At 37.1% G+C, this 27,144-nt stretch overlaps 3 protein-coding genes across 4 annotated transcripts; 1 reads left to right on the forward strand and 2 right to left on the reverse strand.

The window, feature by feature from the left end:
- Window positions 1-3,542: 3,542 nt before the first annotated feature.
- On the forward strand, window positions 3,543-7,171 carry LOC125480580. The gene is made up of 9 exons (XM_048591544.1): window positions 3,543-3,987; window positions 4,263-4,414; window positions 5,254-5,349; window positions 5,447-5,509; window positions 5,693-5,761; window positions 5,847-5,949; window positions 6,038-6,109; window positions 6,672-6,760; window positions 6,878-7,171. Exons 1-9 carry the CDS (start codon window positions 3,552-3,554, stop codon window positions 7,016-7,018), a joined length of 1,221 nt encoding a protein of 406 aa, XP_048447501.1. The 5' UTR covers window positions 3,543-3,551; the 3' UTR covers window positions 7,019-7,171.
- An 889-nt stretch (window positions 7,172-8,060) lies between these two features.
- On the reverse strand, window positions 8,061-11,765 carry LOC125480578 (acetylornithine deacetylase-like). 2 transcript variants are annotated; one of them, XM_048591541.1, is made up of 10 exons: window positions 11,027-11,765; window positions 10,107-10,351; window positions 9,913-10,021; window positions 9,670-9,808; window positions 9,535-9,592; window positions 9,379-9,396; window positions 9,143-9,265; window positions 8,747-8,900; window positions 8,630-8,663; window positions 8,061-8,542 (listed from the first exon to the last, which is right to left on the reverse strand). In XM_048591541.1, exons 1-10 carry the CDS (start codon window positions 11,360-11,362, stop codon window positions 8,439-8,441), a joined length of 1,320 nt encoding a protein of 439 aa, XP_048447498.1. In that variant the 5' UTR covers window positions 11,363-11,765; the 3' UTR covers window positions 8,061-8,438. The 2 variants fall into 2 exon arrangements, with proteins under 2 accessions (XP_048447498.1, XP_048447499.1); XM_048591542.1 differs by lacking the exon at window positions 9,379-9,396.
- Window positions 11,766-11,902: 137 nt separating this feature from the next.
- Window positions 11,903-16,884, reverse strand: LOC103965729 (acetylornithine deacetylase-like). Its single transcript, XM_048591543.1, has 10 exons — window positions 16,500-16,884; window positions 14,616-14,860; window positions 14,422-14,530; window positions 14,179-14,317; window positions 14,046-14,103; window positions 13,866-13,883; window positions 13,630-13,752; window positions 12,594-12,747; window positions 12,445-12,478; window positions 11,903-12,352 (listed from the first exon to the last, which is right to left on the reverse strand). Exons 1-10 carry the CDS (start codon window positions 16,833-16,835, stop codon window positions 12,249-12,251), a joined length of 1,320 nt encoding a protein of 439 aa, XP_048447500.1. The 5' UTR covers window positions 16,836-16,884; the 3' UTR covers window positions 11,903-12,248.
- Window positions 16,885-27,144: the final 10,260 nt, after the last annotated feature.

Below are 27,144 nucleotides of genomic sequence, written 5' to 3' on the forward strand. Positions count from 1 at the left end.
AAAAAAATTGATATGGTGGATCAGTGTTTGAAGGACATGACTAGAATTTTATCATTGTTAAAGACCAACTTAGCAGCTGCTGTAGGAAAGGATGACAACTTAAGCAAACAAACATAGAATTGAGAGATCATTTGAAATTGGTGATTTTGCTTACCTCAGGTTAGTTCCTTATCAGCAAAAGTCGCTAGCTTTGCACCCTTTCCATAAACTTCATCCTCGATTCTATGGTCCTTTTGAGGTTATTACTCGAGTTGGGCATGTGGTGTATAAATTGAAGCTACCAAGTCATTCCAAGGTCCATCCAATTGTTCATGTTTCATGTCTCAAAAAGAAATTGGGAAATGTAGTCACTACTACTATTCCATTACCATCAGTTCAAGACGTTGGCTTAATGCAAGATGAGCCAGAACCCGAAGCTATTTTGGACCGCAGTGTGATTACAACATGAGTGACTTTAATCACAGAAGTGTTGGTGCATTGGAAAAATCAACATGTTGCAGATGCATCTTGGGAAAACTTTGGATATTCTTCAGTCGAAGATTCATGACTTTCAGCCTTGATGACAAGGCTAATTTCAAAGGGGATAGTAATGTCAGGATTCTAATGGGATTACTAGTAAATAAGATGATTGTGATTGTGCCAGATGGCACCTTTTGAGCGATTGAGCTGTAATACTTGTAATAAGGTTGTTAGTATAGATGTAATAGGATAAAAGTAGTTGGGAAAAGTTGCTATATAGTTGGTTTTGTAAGTAACAGAAAGGCACTTATAAAATAGTATCGGAATTCCTTTTGTCATTCTCTCTCTTCGAGTTCTCTCATGGCTTCTCTGAGTTAAGGTCGATCGAGGATCTATCAATTACCCAGTAATTTTCAAATGGGTCATAATATTTTAATTTTTTCACATTATGTCATAAGTGCATTTGGGGGGGCTAGTCTCTTTGGACGTCTAATCATCCATTTAATTGATCAGTTTTTGTCAATATCGTGGAAATGTGACTTCTTAACCCATATAAACCATCTCCAATGTTATAGTGTCAAATGATAAACTTTAGCACATTACAAGCTTAATTTTAGCAATGGGCTCATGGAACTAAGTTTGTCTTAGCCTCGTGAAGCATCTTGAAAAGCTTCTCATATTGCTCTTAGAGGATCTCATTCCTGATCATTATTTTATTGTTATGAGCTTCCAGCTCTTCAACTTTAGCTTGAAGATCAACTTTCTTTATTTCCCTTCTTCATTGCCTCACGTTAGGCATGAGGGTAGTGTCGTTCTATGTGTTGTGGCTTCATTCGCTCCCCATGTTGAAGAGGGATACCTTATCGAATAACTATACAAAATTTGGAAATCAGCTTGACGAAGCTAGTAAAAGTAGGAAAAAATGCCGCTCCCACAAACGGCTTCAAATGTTGATGTGACTTTAGAACAACGTAAGTGTCAAGGTATGATCTTCGTAAGGTTGCTTCGGTCACCAAGTGTAGGTAATATGTAAAAAGATAGAGATAGGAAAACAAATACAAGATAAACGTGGTTCACCCTAAGTTGAGTTACGTCCAAGAGGGTATAAGAGTTCTCATTAATAATGTAAAGTTTACATGACACAAAATTTTAAGCATAATCATCATTAGTGAGTTCTAATAATGAGTTAAGTAGAATAATAGTATTAGGGACTAATTGTAGGAGAATGGTCTCCTTTTATAGTTAAGGAAAATCGCTCACTTCGTATGCAATCGATGTTAGACTTTAAGAGCTTTATCCTGATATTGACACGTGTTACATTGTAATTGGCCTTTTAATTGAAGAGAAATTCTTGTGCTTTAGCAGGGATACCTCATCACGAATCCTTAAATGAATCTTTGAAGGTATAAAGTTGCCCGCTGTTTGGTAATTTCTGAATCGGTGAAATATAGTGCAAACATGCGCAATTAGATATCAATTGTTTGATGTGATAAATTTTCTTGATGTTTGGGGACGGTTAATACAGATATATGACAGGACTAATCACTACAATGACTTCCAACAGCTTCAGGTGTTTAGATGTTGGTGGCTGTGGAAGTGTCGACATGACGCAGTTATCAATAACAACCTAATTCCCCCAGCTAGGGCAATCATATTGATGCAGAGGCAATGTGTAGCAATGGGAGTGTGCATTGAGAATTTTTTTGACATTGATTTTGGAATCGTACTGGCTCTATCTTGTGGGGATGTTATGTGGAAAACTGGAGTTGGATGCAACAGTCGAAGATATCATATTTTGATGTACTACACCTAGCAAAACAGTTGCTACTTGTCAAGTTTACTTATACTCTTTGCAGATAAAAGGGAGCGACTCACTTGATAGCTTCTTTTGTAATAAGAAACAGAGAAACCCATAGGGGTCATATTTTCCCAAATTGCTAGGGGTGTATTGAATTGAGAATTTGAGAGACTTTAATGAATTTATAAATCCATGGATTTTTATAGAGTTTAATTGAATTGTAGAAATTTCATATAAAATTTTAATTCAATTCCCTCGAAATCTCATTAGGAGAGGTGAGATTTGTGGATGCTTAAAATACACTACAAAATCTCTCCAATTCCCTCTAATTCTTAACTTTCTCAAATTCTTTAAAATCAATTTCTAATTGAATACACCTGGAATGTTATAAACTTCTTTAAAATCCTAATTGAATACATCCGGATTTCTAAGGATTTTAATAAATTATCTTAAAATTCTAATTGACTACACCTTGAATTTCAGAGAATTATTTAAAATCCTGATTGAATACCCCTAGATTCATTCAAAGAATTAAAATCCCTCAAAATCCCACATTGTTGAATCCCCCTAGATTCACTCTAGATGCAAACACTTCCTTTCGAATCACTACTTAATATTACGCTCTATTGTATTTCTCTTTACTTGTAAGTGAAAGGTCTTAGGTTCGATTCTTGCCAAAAACGAATTTAAACCACATTATTGGTAACCTATTTTGAAACTAAGCTCATTCCCTTCCACTTAATGTAGATAATATTGCTTCGACACATTTCCTTTCGAATCAAACAAAACTATGGTTTGACCCAAAAAAGAAGGAATTTTATAGGGAGTTTTGATGAAAAGCCTGCGGTACTGTTTATTTTAACGAAAAACCACATTTTTACACTAAAAAGTCAAATTTTGTACTATTCACTTTACCATTTATTTTGTCCTTATCATTAAAACTCAAAGTTTTCAAGTCTTTTTCATTAATTTTCCTAATTTTATAGTTGGCGTAAAACGAAGATTTTCTTTCATGGTTTTGTCGGAAAAAAGCTTGGGCCAGCAGCCGGCCCGTTTAGCATGATGTCCACAACTTACCCGTTCTGACGTGTAGCCAGTGTTATCTCCACGCGTCAAATGCTGATAGACAGGTGGGATATCCCCGCATCCACTGCATCCTGATATTAACAAAATCAACAGTGGGCCCAACCTTCTCTCTGTTTTCACCGTCAGATGTCTGAGACTAGAATCCAACGGTCGAAATCCCTTCAGACAATTACCAACAGCTATATAGAGCTAGCTGAAACGAAAGCAAATGCTGAAGCTGAAGGAATGCTCAACCAAGACGACGAAGACTCGTTTCAGCCCAATATCTCGGTCCGAACGGCGTCGTTTTTGGCATTTCATTACTAGCTTACATACCATGGAGCTTCCGTGCATATCGTTCACCGTTCCTAATCCTCCGACGGTGCTGTTTTGCGGCAAACTCGGCCTCTGTTATTTCCCGGTGGCGAGAAAGCGGCGGACGGCTTTGTTGGACGGAGCTTCTAGGGTTTCGGTTCGGGCGGTGAGGGGGTCGACGGAGCAACGAGGCAGTGAAAGCATTGACGGCAGAGATGGAGAGAGCCGTGGGGGAGGCGGGTTCACGAGCCCTGCCATGGAGGTCAGCACGTTCAATTCGAGCTTCGGCGAAGCTGAGTTTCCCGTTTGGGAAAAGATTGGGGCTGTTGTTAGACTTAGCTATGGAATAGGTGAGTAAGCTGTGCTATAATTGGCATAATTAACCACTAATTACCGTTGACTTGAGGCTTGATAACCGTTTCGTTTTCGGTTTCTAGTTTTTCAGAACGAATTGATTATCAAACGACCCCTTTCGTAGTTAGCGTTAATACTACGAATCCTTAACTTGTCAATTAACACTTGAAAGATTTATTTTTTTTACTCTGTTTTGGGGTACTATGGTATGATTAATAGAGAAAATAGACTAGTTATATGTAGTTTTTTGTGATGATTGTTTTGTGATTAGGTATATATGGAGCAATGGCTGTATTAGGAAGATTTATATGTTCCGTGACGGGGATCGATAGCATGGGAGGTTTCCAAGTATCTTTAGATGCAATTGTACAAGGGCTTGGATATGCAGCTCCACCAATTATGGCCCTTCTTTTCATACTAGATGTAAGTTGTTTTTCCATTTATTTGTTTTGAAATTTTGAGCAATTCTATGACTAGAAGTTTTTGTTATTAATATTTTGATTTGAACAACATGGTAATGGGGTGTAGTGTAAGGAGATTTGACTGTGTGTATTATTCGCCTCATTATGAGATAAGTTGGGTATATGGAGTTTAAGTTACGGTGAAAGGAGGACCGGAAAAAGAAGGGGATCATAGATTACGTTGTGGGTAGTTCATAAGGTCTGCGACTAAGTTGCTACTAAGTGCAATCTAAATTAGTTTGCTAGTCTAGATATTGGGTGCACCATTAGAACTAGAGCTGGAAAATGCATGTCTGGATGTAAGAAGAGTGTGTATGGGTTGTGAAGTACCATCTGCAACTGAATGTACATAGGTAGACTAGTGATGATTCACCCAGGAGAAGGGTTTGACCACTAAAATGATCACACTTTCTATCAACACTGGGACGAGTAAGTAAGATTAGCACTGTGCCCACCAAACATATCATGCTGGCTTTGGCATCACAAGCACCACCATGAGCACCACTGTGACCCCTGCAACTAGAGATCAAGGGGGCACGACTCTGGGAGTGACAAAAGGACCTTGTCCCATGCATCATGTTGATGAGTTAACAGGAGGTAGAAAGTCCAAGAATTTGATTTAAATCCCCAAATATAGAGTTGTTAAAGAGAAAGCTCAGACGGATAGGAAAAGGATATGAGGAACAGTATTTTTCATTGACAACCGAGTGTAGTGCATGAATTTAGTAATTCACTTGAGCTCCATTTTGGTCTGCCTTCTTCTAACTTAATTGTGACTAACCTATGTGAAAATGGTTATAGGATGAAGTTGTGAAGGTATCTCCTCATGCTCGTGCTATTCGAGATGTAGAGGATGAAGAGCTTCGAAGCTTCTTTTACGGAATGTCACCTTTGCAGGTATAACATCGTAATTGATATTATTGTAAAGCACTTTATGGTTTCCAGCTTGGACAAAGCAATAAACAAGTTCTCTGTTTGTTATTTCAATGCACAGTTTATACTAATTGTTGCTGCAAGCTCTGTGGGTGAGGAGCTTTTCTACAGGGCTGCTGTTCAGGTGTGCTATTATGAATAATTTAGCCTTTAATGTATGCTAAAAGATATAAATCAATTTGTTTAATGTTTATTGTTGTTGCACAAATTGTAAGCTTCACGATTTGTCAACATTAGCTGAAGAATTGATGTTCTGTAGGAGCAATAAATCATTATGATATTTTCCCTTATCATTTGTGACTTTTAGGGATCATTGGCCGATATATTTCTAAGGGGCACAGATCTGTTGACAGATGCTCGAGGAATGGCGTCTCTGGTATTGCAGTTTTTTCTGACATTTCTTTCCTGTTACCAGTATAGAAAAGAACTTGTTCTGATGACTGTATTCGCTTTATATGTAGACTGGTGTTCTGCCCCCATTTGTCCCCTTTGCTCAGGCATTTGCAGCGGTGATTACAGCTGCGCTCACAGGTTCTCTGTACTATGTGGCAGCTTCTCCAAAAGGTTGATTCTCTCAAAGACCAGTTTATGTAACTCATGTGAATTTTGACTTGGTGCAAATTTAATGATCAGTTGTTAATCGTTCTTGCAGATCCTGCTTATGTAGTTGCACCAGTTTTACAATCTCGCTCTGGTCGTGAAGACATGAAAAAGCTTTTTGCAGGTTTGACCTCTAACCTCAGCATGGGTTTTTCAGTGCATCCGTGCTGTAGTTATAAGTATGGGCTAAACAAATGGTAACCGGTCATTACTTTTAGGCGACAAGGGTTAAGACTTGAGAGCTTCCAGTATTTTGCTAGGCTTGGTAAATTATTCGGTTTTGTCATGATAAGTATAACATCCTAGCAACCTAGTATTTGTTTCCACTGACGGGTTGTAAGTTATCATAGTCGTTAACCTTAGTCCAAGTCCTCTGATGGTCAAGTTTCACACGATAAGCTAGTTTATGTTTGTAGTACCAAATTAGATGGCTAGCACTTTCAATGGATGACTAGTAGTTGCAACTAACCATGAAATTTTATACAGCAAATTCATGCTTGAATTTCAACGTAATATACATCGAAATGGCTACAATTTCTTGAAAACCAAAGCCCCTAGAAAACTCTCTTTCAAGATGGTTATATTTGTTTTGGTTGCCAAGAAGAAAACAAAATGATACATTTCTAAATCTTGGAACAATATATGAACATCTGAATCACCGTTTGTTTCTGGTGAACGTTCTGCAGCTTGGTATCAGAGGAGACAAATGAAGAAGATTTACTCTCCCCTGCTTGAAGGACTTCTTGCCCTATATCTTGGTTTTGAGTGGATCCAGGTAATTGGGTTTCTTGGTTACGAATTTGTTGTTCACCATCTACCTACTAATACCATACACTCAAGTGGATAAAACTCAATAATCAAATTTCTTTACGTTTTTGTGAAAATTTGGCAGACGAACAATATGCTTACGCCTATGATCACGCACGGCATATACTCCGCTGTGATATTGGGTCATGGCCTTTGGAAGATACACGATCATCGGAAAAGACTACGCCAGAGGATCCAGCAGCTTAAAGTAGAAGGAAAGAAGTAGAAAAGTTGTGGAGCTTTACTAGTCTGGGGATAAAATTTGTAAATTACAGAGCAGATTCTTTGCAGATATTCCCAAATAATGTATACGTATATAAAGTCGAAAACGGAACTATGTACATATTGTTTCCGTGCAATTTTAGTTTCTTGAAGGCCATGTTTCACTGTTGAAGGTCTTGGCTTTAAACTTCTGGTGGACGGATTGATTCTAATCAATTAAGACGTGAACATAGGACCCCTGGAGAAGAAATATGTAGGAAGTGCTAACACGAAAACTAACTGTTATGTTAACGGGTTAACCGTGTCACCCGTTAACATAACATTATTTTTAATTGTTTTCAAACTCTTTTAGAGGGATTAGATTAACTCGTTTCAGCCATTATGTCCACTTCAGCTCCAACTGTTAGAGCGTGATCGACGGAGATGATGAAAGGGGTGAAATGATTAGAAGAGTAATAATCACTACGAATTTATAACAATAAAATTATTCCGATACAAAAATTCTTCACGCTTGTAAAGGTGTTTGCATTTATCTAATCCTGTAGTTGATTAATTTACAGCTTAATAGATTCATGATTAATATTGTTTCATGAAGATATCGGCACTTCAAAATAGTCAATCTGCACTCCACCCTTGAAGAAATCTAGGAGTGAAGAGGAGCGAAGAATGACATTTTAGGAGTGACAAGAACAACTCCCATATTCTATTATTGAACCACCAGACCCAAGGAGATTCACACTCGTACGATGGGTGCCCTACTACGAAGTCACTAGTTTTCTCTTCATTCATTTCCTTTCAACTACCTATGGTGTGCGAACCTTAAGTTGTGGTGCTGCTGGCAATCTCTAGGGTTTGGCCCGAAGGCTCTTCTAGATCTGATGATGATACATTTTAAGGTGTACACCTTCCGATGATGACCCAACTCTTACCCTTAGCTACTAAGAAAGAACCGAATGTTGAAGACAGAAGATGGATTAGTCGGAAAGAAAACTTATCCCTTCTAAATCTACGTAATCATACGCGTGAAAGATTGTTTTACGCAGTAATGAGAACCAAAGTGTATAGCGGTATTCTATTCTCCAATCTCCAATCCTCGTGCAGGAAAGAAAAAAAACGTCATCACATAGCACAGTAGCGCACAAATTAGCATCGACAAATGGTAACGAAATGCACTCAACTCAGTGCAGAACATATGCCCTTACCAGAAGCAAAGATTATACCAACACCTTGCCTTCTTTATTGGAATATATACTTGTCTCCATGATTAGCTAGGTACCATTTGCAACTTCTCATTATTTATCAACTTTCTACGTTTCTTTCTTACCCACTTTTGCTCCCGATTCTCTCGTCTAGTTGAGACACCAGAGATTGCAACTTCTTCTTGTTCTTATTCTTCAAATTTGCTTTTGTTTCTTCGCAGATTGTCAGTCTTCTAGTTGAGCGATCACGCTGATAAACACCTGGTAGCCTTGGCTCATGTCCGTAAAAAGGCAGTACTCGTTCTTGGCATGGTATGTTGCCATCAAGCCTGCGCATGCATAATAGCAATGAATCAGATCATCGTCTCGGATATAATAACCTACCAACTCCCAGGAAGAACCAAATAGTATCGTACCATAGCCAGCAGTTTGAACATCGAATCCTTCATCCTAGCACACAACAAATTGATATAATTAAGAGAATGAGTACTCAAGCAAAAATAGAAGAGAAAACGCAAAAAAGATTATTGTACCTGTAATTCTCGAATGAGAGGTAAACTTCCAGTAATTGAGTACGGTTTTACATGACCAACAACCTCTTCAGTAGCTTTACACAATACATGGAATCCAAGGGAGTTCAGATCACAAGCAACTCCAGACGTGGCCTCGTCGAAACTTAATGTAAGACTGCAGAGAAAGAAAAATGTAAACTTTCTTTCTTCTTTTAATAATTAACATGCCCAAAAATATTTGTTTTTCCTTTTGTTTTCTTTTGCTTCGCCTTTGTTGTTCATTTGTTTATCCAAGAAGTAGACATATCTGATGCTACCTACCTGTAATGCAAAGCAAACAAACAATCATCTAAGAGATGTTGCCGGTGTGTGTCTGTGAGAGAGAGAGAGAGAGAGAGAGAGAGAGAGAGAGAGCACCTTCCCCTTAAGTTTTCATCTGGTAGGACATACTTTGAAACTGGACCTCGTGACTCTACCTTTCCTATGTTTTCGTTAATATCATCCACGTATTCTTGAAGCTTTCCCATAACATCCTGAACGCTGTAACAGGTTAATAGTGTTTGTCAGTTAAAAATGGAGAATGAAGCAGAGATAAAATCTTTACATCAAACCTGTAGGACCGGGAAATTCACGAAAGAAATTCAGTTGCTCACTTGTAGAAGGGAGTTAACCTGCAAACAACAAAAATGAATAAGAAGATTTCTAGAAAAGAAAAAGATTAAAGAAAAAGCCTTGTCAAGAGACCCTTCTCCTTGGTTAAACCAAGAAAAGAAAAGTGCTATCACCACGTCATTGAGAAGATTATAAACCTGACATCTCCTGAAATTGTGCATTCAGCCGGAATTTGATTTATTCCACCACCTGGATCTGCAACAAAAAGAAAAGACAAAAGAAATGAGATCAATGTATGTAGAATTCTTCAACACAAGCTTGAAGAAACGTACAAGTCCATTGAGTTGGCTTCATGGTTGACGGTGTTGCAAATCCGTAGGCCTCTTCCTTGGGATGTGGAGGAAAATCTCTATAGAACCGCAACTGGATCTCTTTCAGTGCTTCCATAGCTAGCTCCAAAGGATTTATAGCCTGCGGACATTCAGCATCAGCCACAGAAGATAAATAAGTAGGAACACAAAAAACCTTCCTAGTCACTTGAAGCTTAAAATGGCCCATAAGGCACAGTGGCATACCTTGTGTGGTAAACCACTATGAAAAAGCTTCCCAGTCACATGAAGCTCCCAAGGTATCATACCACCAGTACCGATGCAAGGTTGTTTATCTGCCGTGTCAATCCAAAACCTGCGTTGAACCACAAAAGTCGCAAACATGAATCAGCGAGACTCTTCTTTGTTGTCATGTTTTACAAGAAACGAAAGTTACTTACAAAGGACCATCCTTTAGCTTACTGAGTAGCCCATCCTTCACAAGCGCATCCACACCAACTCCTGAAATGGTAGAATTCTCTTCATTTGCTATAAACACTGCAACCACAGTTGACTGTAATTTTGGCTCTGTCTCAGCCAGCCTTCTCATGAGCTCAGTTACAAGTGCAACATGACCCAAGCAATCAGTGGTTCCACGGCCACAAAGTTTATCTCCTTCGATGCTCAATGAGAATGGATCAAATTCCTGCAAATACAAGAATCAAATTTGATGCACAATGAATCATCACTAACCTACCAAAATTGAGAAAAGGAAAGAACGACAATTATCGCATTTTAACTACAGCCCAATGGTGATCCACTATTCTTTACACAACACAAATGAAAAACTCAAACTCAAACTCCTGTAATGAAAGACTAAACTTGCATCTGAAACTCTATTTTCCAAACGTAAGATGTGAAGCGTAATAAATTAATTGGCCACAGTTTATGCTTGTCTTGAACTAAAGCTTATTGCAAAATGATGTAAACTGAAGGATAAAGCAAAGCATATGTATTTGGGAAAATCCAAATGAGGAAACGTACGTAAATTAAAATGAATAAATGCAGAGCAGTTCCTGTCCAACAAAAAAAGAATCGAAACTCGGCAAATATTGATTGGAATTAAGCTAACACTAAACAGATAATCCTCCACACAACTAACACAATTGCTAATCACTCGAAAGCCGATACAAGTAACAGTTAAACTGAAGCTCCATTCAATTCAAACAAACGCCATAACAGGAAATGCTACAAGAATCAACATACAAAGATAATCGACCAAAAAAAAAACAAAATGCGAAGTTGATATAGATATAAGTAGGGGTGCTGGTGAATGGCAGCCATGGCTGCTCTGCATAGCATATAAAAGAAAGGAACATACCCAGTCTTTGGGATTAGCAGTGACGACGTCCATGTGACAGCCAACAAAGGACAAGATCTTCCCAGGAACAGTTCCTGGGTACTCCACAATAACGTTGCCTCTGCCGGGGAAGTAGGTCACGTGGTTGATCACCAAGGGACCACCGCCTGTGGTGGTGCTAAGGGGCAGCAGGGAATCGAGCACGTGCTTGACGACTCGGTCCTCTTGAGGGATGAGGTCAGGTGGGTTGTTCTGGAGGTACTTGGACTCCCCAATGAGCTTGGACAGAAGGGATATGAAGGACTCCTTGTCCAGATCGCCTACTATTTCCTTCAAGTCGGTGAAGGAGGAAGCCATGGCTGTGGGTTTTGGCTTTTGTGATCGTGGTGGCCAAGTATAAAAGAGAGAAAGAGAGTAGAGTGTGGCTCACGGCTTTAGAGCATCCAAGGAGTGCTTTGCTAACGTATGAGAGAGAGAGAGAGAGAGTAGAGTGTGGCTGCCTGCTCTAGAGCATCTCCTAAGAAGTGCTTTGCTAACTCTGGCATTTTTAAAATTTGTCACTCAAACCCACTCTTCAAATTTTATCTAACTTTAAAATAGTAGCATTCAACTCCGATACAATTTTTATAAATCAAAAACAAGTTTTAAGTTCCAAACTTCAATTCCTGTTTGGTAGGCCCTAAAAATAACTTAAAAACAAAGCCTCTTGCATAAAAAAAAAAAAAACAAAAAAAACAAAAAAAAAAAAAAGGAAGAAGATTCAAATTTGGGTGCAACGGGACGGACACACTGCTGTTTATGACTAATCTAACCCACATCTTCCCATAAATTATTTGATTGGATTCTAATAGAATCTCCCAAATGGGAATACAGTTTACCCACAAAGGCAAAAAGGGGGAAAAAAAATACTGCCACTATAACTGACATGGGATGAATAAAGTGAAATGAAGATCCTAAGTTCCAATCTTCATGCAGGAAAGAACAAAAACGCACTCAACTCAGTGCAGAACATATACCCTTAACAGATCAAAGATTATACCAACATTTTGCTTTCTCTATTGGAATAAATACTTGTCTCCATGATTAGCGACGTACCATTTGCAATTTCTCATTATTTTCAACCTTCTAAGTTTCTTTCTTACCCACTTTTGCCCCCCGATTCTCTTGTCTAGTTGAGACACCAGAGATTGCAACTTCTTGTTATTCTCATTCGTCAAATTTGCTTTTGTTTCTTTGCAGATTCTCAGTCTTCTAGTTGAGAGATCACGCTGATAAACACCTGGTATCCTTGGCTCATATCCGTAAAAAGGCAGTACTCATTCTTGGCATGGTATGTTGCCATCAAGCCTGTACATGCATAAATAACAGCAGTGAATCAGATCATCGACTCGGATATAATAACCTATCAACTCCTCAGGAAGAACCAAATAGTATCGTACCGTAGCCAGCGGTTTGAACATCAAATCCTTCATCCTAGAACACAACAAATTGATATAATTAAGAGAGAGTACTAGAGAGAAAGTAGAAGAGAAAAAGTAAAAATGGGCGAGGAACAAAGAAAACAATAAGTAAAGAACAATTATTGTACCTGTAGTTCTCGAATGAGAGGTAAACTTCCAGTAATTGAGTATGGTTTTACATGACCAACAACCTCTTCAGTAGCTTTACACAATACATGAAATCCACGGGAGTTGAGATCACAAGCAACTCCAGACTTTGCCTCATCAAAACTTAATGTAAGGCTGCAGACAAAAAAAGTTGTAAACTTTCTTTCTTCTTTTAATAATTAACTAGCCGATGAGCACACAGTCTGTGTGTGTGAGCAATTTCATTTTGTTTTTTGTTTTTTTTATTAAGGAGTGTGATTAGTTTTTAAAATTTTAAAAAGAGCATGAAAAAATGATGGTGGGACAATTTCTCTTAATAAGTGCATATTTTATCTTAATATTACATAATTACTGTTTTTTGTCCTCCTTATGTAAATATTGTGTATCAAAAGTGACGGTTAAATAGGAAAAATAGGGATATGATTGTCATTCTGTCAAAATGTACAAAATTACTATTTTGCCCTCATCATGTTAATATTGTGTATTCAAAAGTGAGGGCAAAATTGGAAGAAGCGGGGAAAAAAGTTGACAAGGGCTCTTCTCTTAATAGAATAGAAGATGGGAATTGTTATTGGCACTCCAAAAATTTCACTCTACACTACAAATTTTCTATATTAGGAAAGAAAAATACACTTGTGAGGAGTGTAGAATGAGATTTTTGGAGTGCCAATAACACTTCCCTAGAAGATAATGCCGAAAAATATTTGTTTTTTTGTTGTTTATTTATTTTATCCAAGAAATAGAAATATCTGTGGTAGCAACTTGTAATGCGGAGCAAACAAACGATCATCTAAGGGCAACAATTATTTGAAGAAAAGCTGGAAAACATAGGGATCGGTTTATGGCATGCGTTTAACTAACAAAACTAAGAATGCTAGCATGAAGTAATTACATGTTATTAAATGAATATCTTATCACAATACATTTTTTTGGTCTGAATATGTTATGACAATTGTTTATGACGTGTGTGTGTGTGTGTGTGTGTGTGTGAAAGAGAGAGAGAGAGAGAGAGAGCACCTTCCCCTTAAGTTTTCATCTGGTAGGACATACTTTGAAACTGGACCACGTGACTCTACCTTTCCTATGTTTTCGTTAATATCATCCACATATTCTTGAAGCTTTTCCATAACATCCTTAACGCTGTAACAGGTTAAAAGTGTTTGCAGGTTAAAAATGGAGAATGGAGTAGAGATAAAATCGTTGCATCAAACTTATAGGACATGGAAAATCATGAAAGAAAGCCAGTTGCTTACTTGTAGAAGGGAGTTAACCTGCAAACAACAAAAATGAATAAGAAAAATCCTAGAAAAGAAAAGGATTAAAGAAAAAGCCTTGTTGACATACCCTTCTCCTTGGTTAAACCAAGAAAAGAAAAGTGCTCTCACTACCCCCCACAAAAGTCTCAAATAACCGTGATTGAGAAGATTATAAACCTGACATCTCCTGAAATTGTGCATTCAGCTGGAATTTGGTTTATTCCACCACCCGGATCTGCAACAAAAATAAAGGAAAAAAAATGAGGTAAATGTATGTAGAATTCTTCAACACAAGCTTGAAGAAACGTACAAGTCCATTGAGTTGGCTTCATGGTTGATGGTGTTGCAAATCCATAGGCCTCTTCCTTGGGGTGTGGAGGAAAATCTCTATAGAACCGCAACTGGATTTCTTTCAGTGCTTCCATAGCTAGCTCCAAGGGGTTTATAGCCTGCAGATATTCAGCATCAGCCACAGAAGATAAATAATTACAAACAGGAAAAAGCTTCCCAGTCACATGAAGCTTAAAATGGCCTTTAAGACACAGTGACATACCTTGTGTGGTAAACCACTATGAAAAAGCTTCCCAGTCACATGAAGCTTCCAAGGTATCATTCCACCAGTACCGATGCAAGGTTGTTTATCTGCCGTGTCAATCCAAAACCTGCGTTGAACCACAAAAGTCGCAAACATTAATCAGTGTGACACTTCTTGGTTGTCCTGTTTTACAAGAAATGAAAATTACTTACAGAGGACCATCCTTTAGCTTACTGAGTAGCCCATCCTTCACGAGCGCATCCACAGCAACTCCTGAAATGGAAGAATTCTCTTCATTTGCTATAAAGACTGCGACCACAGTTGACTTTAATTTTGGCTTTGTCTCAGCCAGCCTTCTCATGAGCTCAGTTACAAGTGCAACATGACCCAAGCAATCAGTGGTTCCACGGCCACGAAGTTTATCTCCTTCGATGCTCAATGAGAATGGATCAAATTCCTGCATACACAAGAATCAAATTTGATGCACAATGAATCATCACTAACCTACCAAAATTGAGAAAAGGAAAGAACAATCGTTATTGCATTTTAACTACTGCCCAATGTGATCCGTTATTCTGTACACAGCACCAATGAAAAACTCAAACGCCTGTAATGAAGGACTAAACACCAATGAAAAACTTCAACTCCTGTAATGAAACTCTATTTTCAAAACGTAAGATGTGAAGCATAATAAAATTTAATTGGCCGCAGTTGAGATTTTATGCTTATCGTGAACAAAAGCTTATTGCCAAAATGATGTAAACTGTAGGATCTTAAAGAAACACAACAGCAACAAAGCCTTATCCCACCAAGTGGGGTCGGCTGTATGAATCCTGGAACGCCACTGCGCTCGGTTTTGCGCCAAGTCTTCCGTTAGTGGTTAAAATCAATTTCAGATGCATCACGCTGAAATGGTAATATATTAACAGCTGATTCCAGTTAAGCTCATAACTAGACAAGGAGTTGGCAAGATAAGAAGCAAGGACAAGCTAGCAGAAAACATACCATACTTACTAATATATAGACAAAGGAAACCATACACAGGCAAAAAATAAAAACTTCTGAATTTAATGTAGGCCAAAAAAGAACAATGAGATTCATAAGAAATGAAAGTATTTCTTAGTTCAAAAGCAACAGGTTTTGTCAAAAATAAACCCAAAAAACTGTCAATGGGTTTGTAGAAATTTCAAATCAGTAGAGTTCAACTGGAATTGGATTATTGATGAATCAATTTTGAACAACATAAATCTAAAGGCAGCAAATTACAAAATTATAGTATCCAACTTCTCATCACATAAGGATGAAAACCCCAGAACAAAAGATTTATGCAGGGTAAATTTGTCAACTGAACAAACTTGCTCGGGTTTCAAATTTATTGGATTTAATTTAATTCACCAGAATCATGATTGGGATTTTGACTGCATTATTAATAGGAAAGAAGATTTCAGTAGTAAAAACATTTGGATTAGGCTAAACATGAGTAATCTGAAAACCAGGAAAACTGCATTTCTTCAATCACAAAAATGGGGAAATCGAAAGATATAAGCTTTGGGGTAAATCCAAGACATGATCTATATAAATATCTAAAAGGCATATTGGATTAAGCTTTAACATGAGTAATCATAGAACCAGGAAAACTGCACTTCTTCAGTCACAAAGGATAAAGCAAAACATATGTATTTGGGAGAATCCAATGAGGAAACATACGTAAATTGAAATGAATAAACGCAGAGCAGTTCCTATTCAACAAAAAAAAAAAAAAAAAAAAAAAAACAGAATCGAAACTCAGCAAATATTGATTGGAATTAAGCTAACACAACAACAATCCTCCAAACAACTCACACAATAGCTAATCACTCGAAAACCGATACAAGTAACAGTTAAACTGAAAATGCTAAACGAATCGACATACGAAGATAATCGACTGAAAAAGACAACATTGAGTTAAATAACTTGTAATGTATTGAACATAAAACTGCCACACTCTAACATTCTACACTATAGATAGGATACAGTCCAATCCAATCCAGTCCAATCCCAGATAGCAAATACAGACCAAACTAAAGCCAAAAATAGAATTAAAGAAAGGAACAAACCCAGTCTTTGGGATTAGCAGTGACGACGTCCATGTGACAGCCAACAAAGGACAAGATCTTCCCAGGAACAGTTCCTGGGTACTCCACAATGACGTTGCCTCTGCCGGGGAAGTAGGTCACGTGGTTGATCACCAAGGGACCACCAACTGTGGTGGTGCTGAGGGGCAGCAGGGAATCGAGCACCTGCTTGACGGCTCGGTCCTCTTGAGGGATCAGGCCAGGTGGGTTGTTCTGGAGGTACTTGGACTCCCCAATAAGCTTGGACAGAAGGGACATGAAGGACTCCTTGTCCAGGTCGCCTACTATTTTCTTTACGTCGGTGGAGGAGGAAGCCATGGCTGCCTGCGAAATCAGAATATTTCTTTCCCTGTTGGTTTTGGCTTTCGCGCCGTTCGTGGTGGCCAAGTATATTAATGAATTTACATATTAATTACAAAATTTTAAAATAAAAATATTAATTAATTTAGGATTTCAATACTCATACCATCATAATCCCCTTTTATTAACTTTCAATTTAAGACATTTCCCAAAAAAAATTAAATAAGTTTATACTCATTTATTTTATATTAAAAGATTTTTAATTTTTTAATCTTAAATGTACCAGTTCATCTAATTTTTTTTAATATTCCAATTTTTTGTATGTAAAATGTCTTAAATTTTTAAATGTAAAATGTACCAATTGTTTTAAAATCCATCGACTTTTGTTTTTTAATCCATTTTTTAAACTTACATGGTTTCATTATTTTTCGTTGATTTGAGAATGTTTTTATGTCAAGTTTATTTGAAAAAATTTACTAATGTTATTAAGTGTAACAACCCGTCCCAAAATTTGCAGGATAAAAAGGTTATTTTCGTAATTTCACGTTGGGTTGTAAGATATATTTTGAAAAGGTTACTATTTGAGCCTTAAATGGTGTGCCATGTGGGGCCCCTCTGATTTGTTTGTCCCTCGGGCCACTTGCTTTCTTCTTTCCCTTTTCTTTCCCCTGCACTGTATCTCTCTCCCCTTCTCTAAACTCTCGAACCTCTCTCTTTCGTCTCTACTCTCTTCTCCTCTCTTCGATAAACCCACACACACACCTAGACTTACATACACACAGACAGCCACCACCCCTGGATCCTCACTTCACTCCCTCACATCTTCGACCTCACTCTCTCTCATTCTCGACATTGTGCACGTGGTTTTACGACGAGGTAAGTTGAACTCACCCCTAAATATTCCTAAATCGGGTTTAGTTGGGTGATTAGGTAATGTTTGAGGCTTTTTGGTAGTGTTTTAATGCAGGAACACCTCGAAAACATTTTCACCATATTATCCAGCAAAACCCAACGATTTTCGAGCCATTTTCAGGCCACCTCGGGCCATGACCGAGGAAACCAAATGTACATCTCAATTCCTTGTCTCTCAGGCTTCATTTTGATGTATAGTGTTGCAATGTTTGGTTGAGAATCGAGTTGATCGGAGCTGGGGAAGCTCTGGTGTCCTTTTTTCGTTGAAACCAGGCCTTTGGGCCGTGCTAACCTAAGACCCAAAACTCATTAACCCAAATTTCAAACCCATTGTCCTTGGGCCGGGCTACTAAGCCCAAACCTAAAATCCTTTGGTCCAACTATAGGCCCAACTCTAAAACCCAGGCCCAAATACCAACCCAAATGGAACCAGGCTCTTGGGCCACCGAACCCAGCCCAAAGTTTAGGCCCAGAGCCGGCTAAGCTGGTCCAACCCAGATCAGGGGAATATTTTGTAATATTGTCTAGAATATTCTTTGTGTTGCCCGGGACCCCTTTTATTCGACGTCCTGAATGCATTTTCAATGTCCGTTTTTCCAAATTCAATCGTTATAGTATAGTTTTATTAATTGATACCTTTATGTGCTTAGGTGTAATTGTTTGTGGCGTTTCCATCCACCCTTATTTGCATGGCTCTTTGCCTACGGAGTAAGGTGAGCGAACCCCTTCTAAAATGCATATTTTTCTATTAGAAATGCATACATGAAAAACATGATTTAATGGTTACGTTTTATGAAACGTTTATGAGTAAATTGAATTTACGCTTTTATGATATTCATGCTTTATCGATTTTACGTTCTTTGTAGGATATATGATTGATGACTATATACTACGAATAGGTTTTACGATATGATGTTTTAGTTACTGAACTCCAATTAAGATATATATATATATATATATATATATATATATATTAGAAATATTATGTTAATGTCCTTACATACTTACTTAGTAGTTATTCGAACGATCATGCCTACGAGTGATGATACTTATATTGGCTTCGGCGGGGCATAGGTTGATGGCTTCGGCGGGCGTTTGGTTGGTGCCTACAGGCGTGTGATGTAGAACCTTCGGATGAATGATGAAGTGTTCTATATGCCTTCGGGTGAATGAAATATTATATATATGTATATGCCTTATATATATACCACTACTAAGTACATTATATACAATATATGTTTTTATGAAAGGTTTTATGGCATGCTAGGGTTTTCAGAAAACCTGTTACTTATTATGATATACGAGTTTTCTAAACCTAGGGGTTAATACGTTATAGATTAACTGTTTTATTATTACCTATATACCAACTCGGTCTACTCATGTTTTGTTTTGTGCCCCCTAAGGACTTAAAATTGAGGCGTGCAATCCTGACATCAAGACACTCCTGCATCGGCATCTTTGAGTCCTCTCGGTGTAGGACCCACTCCTTTGTTCATTCAATTTTATATTATTTCTTTTCTTGTGTCTCAAATTAGTTGTATACTCTGAACATGTTTCACAATTGCATAATCATTGTATTTAAATTTATAAACATTGTTTACATTTATTATTTCTCATGTATCCTAATATGGCTTTGTCACCTTCGGGTGTCGGCCAGCACGTGCCTACCTTGGTGTTTGAAGAATATTAGGGTCGGGTGTGTCATTAAGCCTAATAACTTTTTTTCTTTTTGTGGTTTTGAACAATGTACCTTATTTTGGGTATGAAGAATCTATCAAACTTCTTATGGTACAATAACTTTTAATTAATTTTTGATGAATGTACCAGTGTGTGTGTGTCTATATATGGCAAAATATAATTTTCTGTTGATTTTGAATTTTTTTGGGGTGTAAAATAGATATCATCTTTTAATATTTTCAATCCTACTAATCATGGGTTTTATTTAAAATCTAATTAATTAATATAAGAGCATCTCCAAAGGAGATGTCAAATTGTCCAAATAAGCAATAACGGTAACAAAAGATAGCATTAATGTTTTCCAACCGAGAAGCCAAATCTGATGTGGCATGACATGGATTGACATATCTCCCCCTTACTGCCAAATTTGACAGCACCTTCAGATTTTTTTTTAGTTAATTATTAAATGCTTTTTATTAATTTTTTATTGGTTTAAAGCATTATCCTTTTGTTTCTTTTCATTCCCAATGCAAAGAAAATACATATGAGTTATTATTTTATGTTTAAAATTTGACATATCGGTTGGAGAGAAAAAGTTTAAAAAATGTCAAAGTGCCACGTAAGCCTTCAAATTTAAATTTTAGGTTTAAAATTTGACATCTCCTTTAGAGATGGTCTAAGCAACTACAAATTTCAATTTTTAAGTTAAAAATATATTGGAATACATTAACACATTAATGTCAAAGCCTTTATTCAAAAACTGAAAACCAATAAGAGCATTTCCAAAGGAGACGTCAAATTCAAAACATCAAATTTAAATTTGATGGCTGATTTGGCAATTTGACATATTGTCCAAATTTTCCTTCCACCTGGTATGCCAAAATTTATTGTTTCATTTATATTTTGTTTGAAACAAAAATAATAAAACTTGGGTTGTTGTTGGTTTAAAAATAATAAAATAAAACTTAAATATGCTAGCATTTAAGGTAAGGGCAAGTGAAATGCCATTGGAAACAAAAATCAAACTTGAAGGCAACTTCAAATTTGACATCTCTTTGTACATGTCAGCTTAGCATTTTTTTCCATATCATCTTTGACATCTTGGTTGGAGTAAATGGTACGTCATTTATTACCGTTATATGTCTTTGTGGCATTTTTTAGGAGATGGTCTAAGGTTTCATACACATATCCTAGGACCTAGATTGCCTCCCCTCCCCATCTCATACCCTTCCCATCCCCTCTTATTTTTGTAGTCACGGTTAAGTCACGTCAACATTTTATATTCCAATTGCTTTTTGTCTCATTATTTCTATAAAAAAATCAATATAAAATGTTGACGTGGCTTAACCGTGACCACAGAAATAGAAGGGGATGGGAAGGGTATGGGATGGGGAGGGCATACAGTCCAAGTCCATGAAAAGGAGGCAGATTGTCTACCCTCCTATTTGGGTGCCCTTCCCATCCCCTCCTATTTTGTGGGATCACGGTTAAGCTCGTCAACATTTTATATTGATTTTTTTTTATATAGAGACAATAAGACAAAAAGCAATAGGAATATAAAATGTTGACGTGGCTTAACCGTGACCGCACAAATGGGAGGGATGGGAACGGCACCCAAACAGGAGGGCAGACAATTTGCATCCCTATAAAAATGGGTGGAGAGTGGTTTGAGTACCTTTTCATTGAAAGAAATGATGGGTAGAAATGCTTTAAGAGGTCCATTTCATCATTTAGTTTAGTTTTGACTGTGTGCATGAGGTTGTTCTATGGACTCACTCTCTATTGAACACCTATATACTTGTATTGGTGTCATTCACACCAATGATTCGAGACCAGTCATTCTCTAGGGAGAGAAGACATGGTATGTATTGGTCCATCCAAACTATTGGTTTATCTGAACTGTCAATGACCAATCAACAATCCTATGATCAAGAACGTTTAGGATATGGGACCTGGATTGTCTGCCCTCCCTATCCCATGCCCTTCTCATCCCCTCCTATATTTTGTGGTCACGGTTAAGCCACGTCAACATTTTATAATGATTTTTTTATAGAAATAATAAGACAAAAAGCAATGAGAATATAAAATGTTGACATGGCTTAACCGTGACCATAGAATATAGGAGGAGATGAGAATGGTATGGGATGGGGAGGGCAGACAATCCAAATCCCTTTTTATAGAGCCTTGGCATATTGGAGCCAGGTTGGGGCCCAGGCAGTCCCAGCCTTAAGCCAGTCTGAGTTTTACTGATGTCAGGCATATTGGTATCATTTCTCCCACTCAATATCCAACCACTGTGAGTTCATATTTCTTTCTATCATCTTTACCTTCTTTTATTTCATGATGGAAGGAATGGAGGCTGGCAAGACAGTCATGAAAACATTGCCAGTTAAATTGTTTTTTTTCGTATGTATCACCTCTTTCATCTTGATTGTCCTATATGTTCTAGCAAAAAACAAGAAAGATGGATTCCTTAAGAAATAAAGAAATTTTCTTCATATCCCTCTTGTGTCTTTCATTCAAAGATAAGATTGAAACCAGGTTGTAGTCCTCCAACTGGATGTTGTTGGCTTTGAATAACAAGACGTCTGTTGATCCCAATTTTTTTATGCAGCGGATATAATCAAGGAAGCTTAAACGTTATTTCTTGATAGAAAACTACTATTAAACCCCAGAATTCTCTAGGAAGAAAGAAAGGGTAAAACTCAAGTTCAGTTGATAATATGATTAAGATAACAAACTCTACACCAAGAAGGTGTAGTTATGTGTTTAAAATCCAAACCCAAACTCTAAAAGGACTTAACGTTCAAATAAGAAAGAAAACAGATATCACTAAAACTTAAAGCACAGCTTTTGGATAGTAATTGAAGGTTTTTAGCTAAAATTACTCTTATATCATGAGCAAAGCTGGTGATTCTTATTCCTTGCAGCTTGCTCTTCGAAATAACATATTATAAGCCCTATTCTAACATCGACAACTAAACCTGCACAACTGCACTCCGCTAGTGTTGCTGCCAGTTTTGCGTCTTTTGAGTTGCTCTTCAATCAGCTAAGTCATCTATTCCACATCAATTTTACTCACCTCTTGTCCATAACTTCTTTTGCTCTCCTCTTTTTTTTTTCGTTTATTCATTCTTGTGTGTTCAAAGACTGTTACTTCTTTCTATGTGCTTTGAGAATTCAATCTTATATACATTGTTATGTTATTTAATAAAATTTACGGCAAGAAAATTTTGATCAACAGAAAAGAGTAGGGTTCTTCTGATCTTGAAATGACCACCGAAACATCAAAACACTATTTAGCATACATGAAAAATAATGATCATTGTGCATATTGTCATTGCAGTTACTATTTACAATGAATGGAGAGTGATAAAAGAGAAGCTAGAGCATTTTCACCATACAAGTGAATAGTAATTGTCCCAACCCCATATCAAATTGACCAAAGCCGATGAAAATGCTCTTAAAGTGATTTGGCTTCTAGTCCCAACCCCACTAGATCAAAATGACCAAAATTACTAACTGTGTAAAAAATACTCTTAAAATGATTTGGCTTCATGTTCAACCTAAACGTAGCTAGGTTCAACATGAAAAGCTGAATCGATGAGTGAAGAGTAGCATGTTGTTGCATGCACATGGGATTTGCACAAAATCTCTGTGAGGATTTTTGTCATTGCAATGTTAAGAAGAAGTGTCACTATTAGTAACAGTCAATTGTCTAGAAGAAAGAGCAAAAGAGACAGCTTTCTCCATGCAGATTAGGATAAGAGAGATGCAATGATTATACTGATTGGTGACTGGGAATCCGTGCCCATGCACTGACCACGACTAAACCTCAAACCTACTTCCCACACGCATTGCTTTTGACAACCCCATAGACCTGCCCTCTCTCTCTTTTAATCTAACTTTTAACTGTCCGAATCTTGGTCGATATATCTGCCCCAATTCCCTCAGGTTGAAAAGTTAAAAGTAAATAAACAAAACAATTAATTGGAATTTTCTTTTATTTTGGAAATGTTGCTTTCTCTGCGGCGGGGTGAGCCACTGATTAACCAGTAAACAGTGGACACTGAATTCATGATTATTAGAGATATCTCAACATCTATGCTTGTATTTGTATAGCATGCATCCAGAGGAGAGGGAGCAGTTGAAAGAGGGGACCAAGCAGTGTGTATAGATGAAGCCAAGAAATTAGAAATGATGAAGTATGTGCTCTCTTAGCTGGCTCTTTTGTCTAGCTGGGGATATTGGCAGGGGACGGAAGTGGGTTAAGGCGGGATTTTGTATATGGTTGTAACTTCACCTTCGTTGTTTTCAAAATTTACCTAGATTTCCCATGATTAAAATTTTAATAATCTTTGGACACTCAACATTATTTTCCTTATTTCCATAACTAACCTTAAAAATTCATATTTTCTAAATTCAAACCTAAAAACATGAAGAACAACGAAAAGATAATGGAAGAGGCTAACATACAGCCGACCGTATCCTCCACTGCAAATACCACCATTTGATCTTCAATTTCCTTTCTTTAGCCATCAAGAATCAAGTATGCGTCGGCTATGGGAAAGAACGGAGGAATAGGGGGGAACAGGCAGTTGTGCGACGGCGGCATGGATATGGAGGGTTGTGCACGGCGGCATGGAGATGGAGGTTGTGCGACGGCGGCATGGAGAAGACAACGTTGTAGTTGAGGGAGGAGGTAGAAGGGGTTCTTGAGACCCCTTTACTCTTTTTCTTTTTTAATTTTTTTTTTTGCTAAATTATAATTTTTTGAAATACATTTTAGGTTTATGTTTTGAAAATTTAATATAATGTTTCATAAAAATATACATTTAATATTTTTTTGTCAAACGATAGATTTATTATATTAAGAGGCTGATGAAGTTTGAATCCACGTCGTGGTGCAATAGCAACACTCCTCTTCACCGTTGTGGTAGAAAGTCACTTGCCAATTTCATTTATTTATTGAATAGATAGTCCTTCTCGATAATTTTCCATGAGGGTAAAATTGTGTCTAAAATGTTTTAAAAATGGTGTAAGGTTCATTCTCCCATCAATTTGAGATTCATTCTCAACACGCATCCTCATGTTTGAGGAATTTTCAAGCCTAACACATGGACAACACAAATGGAGTGAGGTGGAGCATGTCAGGTAGTTAGGCTTCACACGGGAGACAACCTACTCTGATACAATGAAGAAGTTTGAGGTTTCATTGTAAAACTAGTTGGCAATATGAGAAATAACCCAACTTACTTATAAGCCCAAGCAAAATCACTCCTCATGTGGGATTCATTCTCAACATATATATATATATATATATGTTGAGAATATATATATATATATATCCTCGAATACCAATGCAATGCATCGCTGTGGAAGGGGTATCAAGAGTGGTCCATCATTTAGCATTGGCATTTTGAGAACTTGGGAATAATACTAATATACTGGTTTCTGATTTGTTTTCTGCATAAGCTTTGTTACAACTATTTTCTAGTACTACAAGTGGGTTTTCAATGCTCCACCTTAAAAGCTAGACGTTAGGCGTAAACGTACAAGTACAAGTAAGCTAAGCTCTCTCTGGAAAAGAGAAATTTTTATGACTTTTTCAATATTATTTGTTTAACATTATTTGTTTAATTTTCTGTCATTGGGCATCGACGTTTTCTTAGGGTCAACAACGGGCATGATTTGTTGCAGTTGTAACATTATATAGCTGCAAGCTGTAACTGCAGTATTACTTCTGTAATTCTTGCCAATAAGATTAGTCAACATTTGTGGATTAAGATTAGCCGTAGCCTCCTCACCAATAATTAATCGATTTTCAATTGGTTAGTTTCTTCTGTTTGGACCGCGCGTGATGAGGATGAAGGAATTGGGTTCGTAATGGAATGAGTGTACATGTGTATACGGTATAACCCTTGTAAAGAGGGTTTCGTTTATGTTAGTCACCCAAAGGGATCTCACTGTGAGCTCAACCATCAACGTGAAGTGTTTATAGTTCTTAGATTATCATTCGAGGATTCTTCAAAAAAGTAATTAATAAAAAATCCCTACTTCAAAAAGCCTGCCAGAATAATTCTTAAACATGGGGACCTTAATCAAAAACCCTAATTGTATGAATTATTCTTAAATAGGGACCTAAAATGTAATGTCCACAGAAAGTGCAACGTTGATTTATCGATGAGGCCCGGGGAGCAAGGGGGTTTGAATTTGGAAAATCTTCCAAAGTTGATAAGAAAAATACCAATGACTAATAGTAATTTTGAAGTATTTCTTTTTGTACTGGTTGGTGACTGATGACAAATAATCTTTATCCTTTAAACATTTTTACATGGTCAATGTAAAGTTTCATTTATCAAAAACACTAAATATATATACGAATCTTTCAACTTATATTTTCCAGTCTATCATCTTGTAGTGATAGGTCGAGTATTAGATGGACCACAGCATCAATATAATTACTCTAGGTAGGCAGCGAATAAAGAGTAACACTTATGAAGAGAGAGAAGTCTAAGATGGCTAAAGCTGGATATGGATACGGTAAAGAATTGGCACTGGTAAAGAATATGTATATACAGAGCTGAAGAGAAAGACCTGGAAATCATGGGCTTACATTTAGCAATTTACCGCACCTGGGGGAATGTTTGCTTTCTTTTGGTAAAAGAAGAATCTGAGTTTCTGAAAAGGTGCGTTTAGTTATTGCAGGAAGCAAAGCTACAAGTACGTACTTCAGACCAGGCCTACATTGGGACCTAGCCCGACAATCATCGTAGCCAGTCTTGCAGGACAGAAAAAATTTAAGAATTTGTAAAAATTAGATCTCTATTCAAATATAACTGTCGTATGATCTTATTCAAGATTCCGGATTGTTAGCTAGGGGAACAGACTTTATACACAAATGCTTCTGCTCAAAGCTGCGTTTATCGTGTATATATGTAGGTTACTTTTTTACTTTTCAAGAAAATTTATTTACCATATCTATATACCTTGCTATATTCCGGCTAAAAATATCTGACTAGGTAATCTAAAAACATTTTGTGCCATCTTTTACAGAAGAATGAACAAAACAGTATCCTACATAAATAGTAAGCCAATTGTCCAATTCAACTGAAAACTAATTGAGAATGAGTTGAGAAATCAAAGAACTTTGAAGCATTAATGAAAATTTTCAATTCTCCAATCCGAGATGCTCCTCACTTGTGCTGTTTAATTAGTAAGCCTAACAGATGTTTATCGCTTTGCACGTCGATAGTATACATCTGCTCTTATAGTAGGGTTTAGGCTCCAAAACTAGAATAAGAGCAGGGTTTAGGCTCCTCCCAGAATATTTAGTCATTTGATTTCCAATGTCGTGTCGTTCTTATTAGAAAAATTATGTTTGTATAGTTTAGACCAATTTTCAGTCTAAGCTGATTTGTTAGAGGCGCTAAAACACATATGGTTGTGAATAACTGCAGTTGTGGTAGATATAGATGGATTATTTTCTGATTAAGGTCATCCTGACTTGAAACCATAACGTAATTAAAAGGAGGAGGGGAGCTATTCATTCTCTATTGTAAGACCATCTCCAACCTTAGGGCTAAAATCTAAAATTTTTAGCCCATAAATAGGCTCCAACCCTTCTGGCCTAAATTTTTTAGCCTGAGATTATTAAAGAATAAATTTAGGCTAATTTTTTCTTTTAAAGTATTTTAAAAGAAAAAAAATTTATGTACACTATCATAATTTAATTTTA

The sequence above is a fragment of a genome, unplaced genomic scaffold (assembly GCF_019419815.1).
Source record: "Pyrus x bretschneideri cultivar Hongxiangsu unplaced genomic scaffold, Pyrus_bretschneideri_v1 Contig34, whole genome shotgun sequence".
Taxonomy (NCBI): Eukaryota; Viridiplantae; Streptophyta; class Magnoliopsida; order Rosales; family Rosaceae; genus Pyrus; species Pyrus x bretschneideri.